We start from the raw sequence: 11,147 nt of genomic DNA, 5'->3' as shown, positions 1-11,147 counted from the left end.
TACAGGTCCTACCCTCCCCCTCCTCTACCCCCTCCTACCCTCCCCTCCTCTCCCCCTCCTCACCCTTCCCCCTCATCATCCCCACCTCCTCTCCTCTCCCCCCCTCCTCTACCCCTCCTACCCTCCTCACCCCCTCCCCCTCCCCCTCCTCTACCCCACCTCCTTTCCCCCTCCTCTCCCCCTCCTAGCCTCTCCCCAGTTCAGTTAGTGGGCCTTATAGTTAATGTGCTAGAGATCATTCAACTTTAATGACCTACAGTCACCGTTCCCCTGGGATTATAGGAATATTTGTCACAGGAAGCTATTTGTACGGAGGCTGATTTTTGTCAACAGTGTGTGTGTGTGTGTGTGTGTGTACTTATGTGCCTGTGCCCGTGCCCGTGCCCGTGCGTTTATGTGTATGTGTGTGCACGTGCCTGTGTCATTACACCCTATGCTGACTCAGCACAATCTCATCACAGCAGAATAGAAGCTATTTATCAAACTAGCAGGCCCACAGACCCATGAGGAATATTAGCGCGCTACATTACTATTCAGGCACCAGGCCCCCAGACGTACATATCCTCTACAGTGTTAGTGTTCGTCATACGAACTAACAGAGGAACTGACAGAGGAACTGACAGAGGAACTGACAGAGAAATGGACAGAGGAACTGACAGAGAAACTGACAGAGGAACTGACAGAGAAATGGACAGAGGAACTGACAGAGAAACTGACAGAGGAACTAATAGGGTAACTAACAGGGGAAGTAACAGAGGAACTGACAGAGGAACTAACAGGGGAACTAACAGGGGAACTGACAGGGGAAGTAACAGGGGAACTGACAGAGGAACTGACAGAGGAACTGACAGAGGAACTGACAGAGGAACTAACAGGGGAACTGACAGAGAAACTAACAGGAGAACTGACAGGGGAACGGACAGGGGAACTAACAGGGGAACTGACAGAGGAACTGACAGAGGAACTAACAGGGGAACTGACAGAGGAACTGACAGGGGAAGTAACAGGGGAACTGAGAGAGGAACTGACAGAGGAACTGACAGAGGGACTGACAGAGGAACTAATAGGGTAACTAACAGAGGAACTAACAGAGGAACTGACAGGGGAAGTAACAGAGGAACTGACAGAGGAACTAACAGGGGAACTAACAGGGGAACTGACAGGGGAAGTAACAGGGGAACTGACAGAGGAACTGACAGAGGAACTGACAGAGGAACTGACAGAGGAACTAACAGGGGAACTGACAGAGAAACTAACAGGAGAACTGACAGGGGAACGGACAGGGGAACTAACAGGGGAACTGACAGAGGAACTGACAGAGGAACTAACAGGGGAACTGACAGAGAAACTAACAGGGTAACTAACAGGGGAACTGACAGGGGAACTAACAGGGGAACTGACAGAGGAACTGACAGAGGAACTGACAGAGAAACTGACAGAGGAACTGACAGAGAAACTAACAGGGGAACTAACAGGGGAACTGACAGGGGAACTAACAGGGGAACTGACAGAGGAACTGACAGAGGAACTGACAGAGAAACTGACAGAGAAACTGACAGAGGAACTGACAGAGGAACTGACAGAGGAACTAACAGGGGAACTGACAGAGGAACTGACAGAGGAACTGACAGAGGACCTGACAGAGGAACTGACAGAGGAACTGACAGAGGAACTGACAGAGGCACTGACAGAGGAACTGACAGAGGAACTGACAGGGGAACTGACAGAGGAACTGACAGAGGAACTGACAGAGGAACTGACAGAGAACTGACAGAGGAACTGACAGAGAAACTGACAGAGAAACTGACAGAGGAACTGAGAAACTGACAGAGAAACTGACAGAGAAACTGACAGATGAATTAACAGAGGGACTAACAGAGGAACTGACAGAGGGACTGACAGAGGAACTAACAGGGTAACTAACAGAGGAACTGACAGAGGAACTGACAGAGTAATGAAAATATTCAGCTACAGCACATCTGAGAATAATCAATATCTTGGAATACATTGTACTCAGCTGAGAGAGCTTTCCTTCATCATTTCTGTATTGACATTCAAAACAATAGCTACAGTGCCTTGCAAAAGTATTCATCCCCCTTGGCGTTTTTCCTATTTTGTTGCATTATAACCTGTAATTTAAATGGATTTTTATTTGGATGTTATGTAATCGACATACACAAAATAGTCCAAATTGGTGAAATTAAAAAAATAACTTGTTTCAAAAAATTCTAAAAAATTAATAACGGAAAAGTGGTGAGTGCATATGTATTCACCCCCTTTGCTATGAAGCCCCTAAATAAGATCTGGTGCAACCAATTACCTTCAGAAGTCACATAATTAGTTAAATAAAGTCCACCTGTGTGCAATCTAAGTGTCACATGATCTCAGTATATATACACCTGTTCTGAAAGGCCCCAGAGTCTGCAACACCACTAAGCAAGGGGCACCACCAAGCAAGCGGCACCATGAAGACCAAGGAGCTCTCCAAACAGGTCAGGGACAAAGTTGTGGAGAAGTACAGATCAGGGTTGGGTTATAAAAAAATATCGGAAACATTGAACATCCCACGGAGCACCATTAAATCTATTATAAAAAAATAATAGTTATGCACGCTCAAGTTCTCTATTTTTTTGTCTTATTTCTTGTTTGTTTCACAATAAAAAACATTTTGCATCTTCAAAGTGGTAGCATGTTGTGTAAATCAAATGATACAAACCCCCAAAGAATCCATTTTAATTCCAGGTTGTAAGGCAACAAAATAGGAAAAATGCCAAGGGGGGTGAACAGTTTCGCAAGCCACTGGAGAAACCTTGTGTTATAAAAAATAGAGGCTATAATTTAAAGAGTAACGTTAGCACTCCAGAGGTATAGCTATACAGTGCATTCGGAAAGTATTCAGACCCCTTGACTTTTTACATTACAGCCTTACTCTAAAATTGATTAAATTGTTTTTTTCCCCGCATCAATATACACACAATACCCCACAATGACAGAGCAAAAACAGGTTTTTATACATTTTGGCAAATGTATTTAAAAACAAAAACTAAAATATCACATTTACATAAGTATTCAGACCCTTTACTCAGTCATTTGTTGAAGCACCTTTGGCAGCGATTACAGCCTCGAGTCTTCTTGGGTATGACGCTACAAGCTTGGCACACCTGTATTTGGGGAGTTTCTCCCATTCTTCTCTGCAGATCCTCTCAAAATGTGTCAGGTTGGATGGGGAGCGTCGCTGCACAGTTATTTTAAGGTCTCTCCAGAGATGTTCGATCTGGTTTAAGTCCGGGCTCTGGCTGGGCCACTCAAGGACATTCAGAGACTTGTCCCGAAGCCACTCCTGCGTTGTCTTGGCTGTGTGCTTAGGGTCGTTGTCCTGTTGGAAGGTGAACCTTCACCCCAGTCTGAGGTCTTGAGTGCTCTGGATTAGGTTTTCATCAAGGATCTCTCTGTACTTTGCTCTGTTCATCTTTCCCTCGATCCTGACTAGTCTCCCAGTCCTTGCCGCTGAAAGAAATCCCCACAGCATGATGCTGCCACCAGCAAGCATCATCGTAGGGATGGTGCCAAGTTTCCTCCAGACATGACACTTGGCATTCAGTCCAAAGAGTTCAATCTTGGTTTCATCAGTCCAAATAATCTTGTTTCTCATGGTCTGAGTCCTTTAGGTGCCTTTTGGCAAACTCCAAGCGGGCTGTCATGTGCCTTTTATTGAGGAGTGGCTTCAGTCTGGCCACTCTACCATAAAGGCCTGATTAGTGGAGTGCTGCAGAGATGGTTGTCCTTCTGGAAGGTTCTCCCATCTCCACATAGGAACTCTGGAGCTCTGTCAGAGTGACCATCGGGTTCTTGGTCGCCTCCCTGACCAAGGCCCTTCTCCCTCGATTTCTCAGTTTGGGCGGGCGGCCAGCTCTAGGAAGAGTCTTGGTTCCAAACTTCTTCCATTTAAGAATTATGGAGGTCACTGTGTTCTTGGGGACCTTCAATGCTGCAGACATTTTTTGATACCCTTCCCCAGATCTGTGCCTCGACACAATCCGGTCTCGGAGCTCTACGGACAATTCCTTCGACATCATGGCTTGGTTTTTGCTCTGACATGCACTGTCAACTGTGGGACCTAAAATAGACAGGTGTGTGCCTTTCCAAATCAATTTAATTTACCACAGGTGGACTCCAATCAAGTTGTAGAAACATCTCAAGGGTGATCAATGGAAACAGGATGCACCTGAGCTCAATTTCGAGTCTCATAGCAAAGGGTCTGAATACTTATGTAAGTAAGGTATTTCTGGTTTTTATTTTTTATAAATTTGCAAAGTTTTATTAAAACCTGTTTTCGCTTTGTCATTTTGGGGTATTGTGTGTAGATTGATGAGAAACATTTAAAAAATATATATTTTAGAATAAGGCTGTAACGTAACAAAATGTGGAAAAAGTCAAGGGGTCTGAATACTTTCCGAATGCACTGTGTCTTTCTATGAAGACAGAGTGCAGGATGGATGGTGTGGACTTTAGAAAGCCATCACTCTGAGGGCCGTGTGATGTCATCACCACTAGCCCAACCTGCTGATGCATCCTAAGATGGTGTCTCTGTCTGAAAGCTCTCTGACCTTGGTGTCTCTGTCTGAAAGCTCTCTGACCATGGTGTCTCTGTCTGAAAGCTCTCTGACCATGGTGTCTCTGTCTGAAAGCTCTCTGACCATGGTGCCTCTGTCTGAAAGCTCTCTGACCATGGTGTCTCTGTCTGAAAGCTCTCTGACCATGGTGTCTCTGTCTGAAAGCTCTCTGACCATGGTGTCTCTGTCTGAAAGCTCTCTGACCATGGTGCCTCTGTCTGAAAGCTCTCTGACCATGGTGTCTCTGTCTGAAAGCTCTCTGACCATTGTGTCTCTGTCTGAAAGCTCTCTGACCATGGTGTCTCTGTCTGAAAGCTCTCTGACCATGGTGTCTCTGTCTGAAAGCTCTCTGACCATGGTGTCTCTGTCTGGAAGCTCTCTGACCTTGCTGTCTCTGTCTGAAAGCTCTCTGACCATGGTGTCTCTGTCTGGAAGCTCTCTGACCTTGCTGTCTCTGTCTGAAAGCTCTCTGACCATGGTGTCTCTGTCTGTCAAGATACACAGATCTGAATGACTGTGGAAGATGACAACCATAGATAGTCTTAACCCCACTGCAGTGCAGGGGTCGTATTGACAAAAAGTATTAGAGTAGGAGTGCTGATCCCTGATCAGTTTGCCTTTTAGATCAGAAGGAACACATTTATATAGACAGGTAGGACCTGATCCTAGATCAACACTTCTACTCTGAGATGCTCTTTGAATACAAGCCCAGGTCTCTCTCTCTCTCACAGTGACAACATTGTATTGGTGTACAGGGGAACATCTCCTGAATCTGATGACATAACAGATTGCATAATGATGTTGATTTCAGGATACGTCTTTCTCTCTGTTTTCTGCAGTCTGACTGGAGGCAGGACAACAACAGTGTACTGGATATTCAACAGTTTTGATTTAAAAGCCTGTATTATTGCAGCCTGTGTCTGTGTCCCAAATGGAACCCTCTATAGTGCACTACTTTAGACCAGAGCCCTATTCCCTCTATAGTGCACTACTTTAGACCAGAGCCCTATTCCCTCTATAGTGCACTACTTTAGACCAGAGCCCTATTCCCTCTATAGTGCACTACTTTAGACCAGAGCCCTATTCCCTCTATAGTGCACTACTTTAGACCAGAGCCCTATTCCCTTTATAGTGCACTACTTTAGACCAGAGCCCTATTCCCTCTATAGTGCACTACTTTAGACCAGAGCCCTATTCCCTCTATAGTGCACTACTTTCGACCAGCCTTTATTTTTTCTTTGGAGTGATCTTTTTGTGGTGTTAATACCGTTGCCGTGTGACACAACTTGAAACACCAAACGATGTGACTCTGTGAACGAACCAGATGAACTAGAATTCCCTGTCTACCATCCAAAGAAACATCATTACTAGAGCAGGCTTGACATAAATGGGGATGCCCGTTCTATTAGTTCTATTTCCAACCGTTCTATTAGTTCTATTTCTATGGTTACAGCGTTCCTCCAACTCGCCCATTCCCCTTCTGCAAGTGTACACAATCGCCATGGGAAGGAGGGCACGGGAGAGAACAGGAGGTTACATCCAGTGTCGGCCCAGCTATAGGACCAGGCTAGTCAGACCTTCTCAAAGGAGCACAGATCCCCTCTCTTGCCAGATTCCAAGGGGCAAGACAGACAGACCAAGGCAGAATGACATTGAAAAAGTGTTGAAATGGAAATCTCCATTGATCTCCCTTTTTCCAAGGAAGAGCACAGCTTTTTAATTGAAGTCTTGGCTATGTTTCCTCAGCCTCTGACAGAGCTGCCGTGAGGTGAATTATAATGACTTCTTAGTTCCTACTGAGCTTTAGAATGTATCAGAGAGCCCCATCATGGCCAAACCGGTTCTTTCTGGACTAATCATCCATTTGGTATTCTTAAAAGCTGCCAGGATTTCCACAAAGTGTCAATCACCGATACTGCCCAGTGAAATATTTTGTTTATTTTTTATTTCTGATGCTAAGACCATAGGGCCACACAAGTCAATCAAACCAGTCAATATCTGCCAGCACATTATACAGAAACCAAATCTGACGTTATGCAGTGGAATACTCTCTTTAACATTTCATATCTACAGACTGCCAGCATACTGAAACGCAATAATACATTCAGCAGTTCATTTCCTTTCCCTCACAACACTATAAGGGGTGTAAAAGCAGTGTTCCAGTACTCACCAGACGATTCCCTGAGCTCCAGAACCGATGGGCTTTAGATTCTGGTAGCGTTTGAGAACTGTGAAGGTGGAATCGCCTACTTCCACGCTGTAGAACTGGTTGTCCACTTTGCTTTTAGACATGTTGTAATGCTTGCCGATGTATGACAAATCCACTTGTTTACCAAAACCCTGCAGTGGACAAACAAACAAAGGTCAGTGATGTCACTTTCACCTCTGTGACTGGCTCTAACGCCAGTTGCATTGATAACGTTTTGTTGTTCATTCATTCATTCATCCATATAAAATACAATTTAGAACTAGTCCCATTAACAATGCATGTTGACTACAATACAATATGCCTGCAACATTAAGGCACACATCACGTTTTCTGTGTCTGCTGTTATTGGCATGTCTAATTTCCAAACTTCATTATAAGATATTTTTATTCATTCCACTTCCTTTCACCTTTTGTTTTCTTAATGACAGTTTACAGAAAACTACAGAAACAAAACATGCCGTTCGATATTCTGTGGTCAAAGGGTTTGCATGAGAGTGGGGGTGGGGGTGGGGGGGGTGGGAGGGTGTGTATCGGCTACCCAGAACTGACAGGGAGACATAAACAGGCAGCGTAAAGCTGGCAGGACAGGGATGCAACATGGATATGGTAGTGTATCACCCTATTACCTATAGTGTGTTACAGTGCCTTGCAAAAGTATTCACCCCCCATTGGCGTTTTTCCTATTTCATTGCATTACAACCTGTAATTTCAATTGATTTTTATTTGGATTTCATGTAAAGGATATACACAAAATAGTCCAAATTGAAGTGAAATGAAAAAAATAACTTGTTTCAAAAAATTCTAAAAAATTTATAACGGAAAAGTGGTGCGTGCATATGTATTCACCCCCTTTGCTATGAAGTCCCTAAATAAAATCTGGTGCAACCAATTACCTTCTGAAGTCACATAATTTGAAAAATAAAGTCCACCTGTGTGCAATCTAAGTCTCACATGATCTTTCACTTGATCTCAGTATATATACACCTGTTCTGAAAGGCCCCAGAGTCTGCAACACCACTAAGCAAGGGGCACCATGAAGACCAAGGAGCTCTCCAAAGAGGGACAAAGTTGTGGAGAAGTACAGATCAGGGTTGGGTTATAAAAAAATATCAGAAACTTTGAACATCCCACGGAGCACCATTAAATCCATTATTTAAAAATTGAAAGAATATGGCACCACAACAAACCTGCCAAGAGAGGGCCGCCCACCAAAACTCACGGACCAGGCAAGGATGGCATTAATCAGAGAGGCAACAAAGAGACCAAAGATAACCCTGAAGGAGCTGCAAAGCTCCACAGCGGAGATTGGAGTATCTGTCCATAGGACCACTTTAAACCGTACACTCCACAGAGCAAGGGCTTTACAGAAGAGTGGCCAGAAAAAAAGCCATTGCTTAAAGAAAAAAATTATCAAACACGTTTGGTGTTTGCCAAAAGGCATGTGGGAGACTCCCCAAACATATTGAAGAAGGTACTTTTTGGCCATCAAGGAAAACATTATGTCTGGCGCAAACCCAACACCTCTCATCACCCCGAGAACACCATCCCCACAGTGAAGCATGGTGGTGGCAGCATCATGCTGTGGGGATGTTTTTCATCAGCAGGGACTGGGAAACTGGTCAGAATTGAAGGAATGATGGATGCCGCTAAATACAGGGAAAATTCTTGAGGGAAACCTGTTTCAGTCTTCCAGAGATTTGAGACTTCCAGCAGGACAATGACCCTAAACATACTGCTAAAGCAACACTCGAGTGGTTTAAGGGGAAACATTTAAATGTCTTGGAATGGCCTAGTCAAAGTCCAGACCTCAATCCAATTGAGAATCTGTGGTATGACTTAAAGATTGCTGTAGACCAGCGGAACCCATTCCAGTTCTATCAAGAGGCCTGCTTTTCATCCCAACAGCAGATTGACAATTAAAAAGGGGTACAAGGGTAATTTGATCATAATTAACAAAGATTTTAGTGGGGGGCTCTAGACAGCTTATATTAACGACAGATAACAGTGCCTTCAGAAAGTATTCACACCCCTTAACTTTTTCCACATTTTGTTGTGTTACAGCCTGATTTTTATAATGGATTACATTGAGATGTTGTGTCACTGGCCTACACACAATACCCCATAATGTCAAAGTGGAATAATGTTTTTAGTAATGTTTTGGAATTAATAAAAAATGAAAAGCTGAAATGTCTTGAGTCAATAAGTATTCAACCCCTTTGTTATGGCAAGCCTAAATAAGTTCAGGAATAAAAATGTGCTTAACAAGTCACATAATAAGTTGCATGGACTCACTCTGTGTGCAATAATAGTGTTTAACATGATTTTTGAATGACTACCTCATCTCTGTACCCAATACATACAATTATTTGTAAGGTCCTTCAGTCGAGCATTGAATTTCAAACACAGATTCAACCACAAAGACCAGGGAGGTTTTCCAATGCCTCGCAAAGAAGGGCACCTACTGTAAGATGAGTATAAAAAATTTAAAAAAGCAGACATTGAATATCCCTTTGAGCATGGTGAAGTTATTAATTACACTTTGGATGGTGTATCAATACACTCAGTCACTACAAAGATACAGGCGTCCTTCCTAACTCAGTTGCCACAATACTAACCTAATTGACAGAGTGAAAAGAAGGAAGCCTGTACAGAATACAAATATTCCAAAACATCCATCCTGTTTGCAACAAGGCACTAAAGTAATACTGCAAAAAACGTGACAAGGCAATTCACATTTTGTCCTGAACACAAAGTGTTATGTTTGGGGCAAATCCAATACAACACATTACTGAGTACCACTCTCCATATTTTCCAGCATAGTGGTGGCTGCATCATGTTATGGGTATGATTGTAATCGTTAAGGACTGTGGAGGACTGTAGATGGGTGAGAAAACAAATACATTTAATGAATTTTGAATTCAGGCTGTAACACAACAAAATGTGGAATAAGGTAAGGGGTATGAATACTTTCTGAAGGCACTGTACATCCCAGAGATTTATCCATCCATCCATCCATCCATCCATCCATCCATCCATCCATCCATCCATCCATCCATCCATCCATCCATCCATCCATCCATCCATCCATCCATCCATCCATTCATGCATTCATTCATTCATCCATCATCCTTCCGTCCGCCCGTCCGTCCGTCCGTCCTTCTGTCTGTCCGTCCGTCCGTCCGTCCGTCCATCCATCCATCCATCCATCCATCCTGCCATCCATCCATCCATTCATCCTTCCATCCATCCATCCATCCATCCATCCATCCATCCATCCTGCCATCCATCCATCCATCCATCCATCCATCCATCCATCCATCCATCCATCCATCCTGCCATCCATCCATCCATCCATCCATCCATCCATCCATCCATCCATCCATCCATCCATCCCAATAAAAGACTGGAGCATTTTAGCTCTAACTATAGACGATCTAATCAATATTTTCTTGATATTTTCTTGATCAGGGAGTGATGCTGTAAACAACTAGGCCAACAATAAAAACAAACAGTGAGGTGTATTGCGCTTACCAAAGGGTCAATATGATTGGTATTTCACACTGTTGGACGCAATTTACGATATGACGCCACAGGTTAGAATCACAAATATACGTAGTTAATCCGGTAATCCGTTTCAATCATGTGCATTTTTGTTTCTGTTGTTCACTTTAGCTGGTTTGTAATCACTAGCATCAGTGAGGAAGCCTTGTCCCATTCTGTATAGACTGTACCCAACTCAGGGTTGGGGTCAATTCCATTTCAATTCAATTAATTTAAGAAGATATTTGGAATTGGAATGGCAGTTTACTTCCTGAAATTTTTTAATTGAAATGGAATTGAGCCCAACGCTGACAATGACAGAAGATAGCTACAACACATAAAGTACAGGCAAGGGGCAGGCTACCAGAAGGGTCATCATCTGAGCCACAGAACAGACAGAGCTAATGAAGGGGAAATGGAAGTGTATGAATACTGTACCTTATTTTACCTGTAAGGAACACACACCTGACAAAAGGCTATTTTCACATCCAGGACAGGTTCACTGCAGTAATAGAAGAAATGCCTGCTCATAAATACCTGCAAGACACAAACAGAGAGAGGGGAGGGGTTAGTGGTTAGAGGTTAGAGATTATATAATAGAGGTTAAGGGCTAGAGTTGGAGGCTAGAGATTGGAGGCTAGAGGTTAGAAGCTAGAGGGGAGAGTCCAGAGGTTAGAGACTAGAGTTTAGAGGCTAGATGTTAACGTTTAGAGATTAGAGAGTAGAGATAAGAGGCTAGATGGTAGAATTTAGAGTCTAGAGGTTAGAGTTTAGCGTTTAGTTAG

The 11,147-nt window shown here is 43.5% G+C and overlaps 1 protein-coding gene across 1 annotated transcript in view; it reads right to left on the bottom strand.

The window, feature by feature from the left end:
* The window catches only part of LOC311117008 (mitogen-activated protein kinase 10-like), a gene marked incomplete at both ends in the record, with an annotated part of 25,794 nt that extends 14,901 nt beyond the window's left edge, over nucleotides 1-10,893 (bottom strand). Inside the window, 2 exons of the mRNA XM_084192014.1 lie at nucleotides 6,784-6,953; nucleotides 10,828-10,893. Coding sequence (XP_084048140.1) covers nucleotides 6,784-6,953; nucleotides 10,828-10,893 — 236 coding nt within the window. The remainder of the gene's footprint in view (nucleotides 1-6,783; nucleotides 6,954-10,827) is intronic.
* Between the last annotated feature and the right edge of the window lie 254 nt (nucleotides 10,894-11,147).

Source organism: Coregonus lavaretus (assembly GCF_964263955.1).
Source record: "Coregonus lavaretus genome assembly, contig: HAP1_SCAFFOLD_3469, whole genome shotgun sequence".
NCBI lineage: Eukaryota > Metazoa > Chordata > Actinopteri > Salmoniformes > Salmonidae > Coregonus > Coregonus lavaretus.
This window is presented reverse-complemented; position numbering and strand designations above follow the sequence as displayed.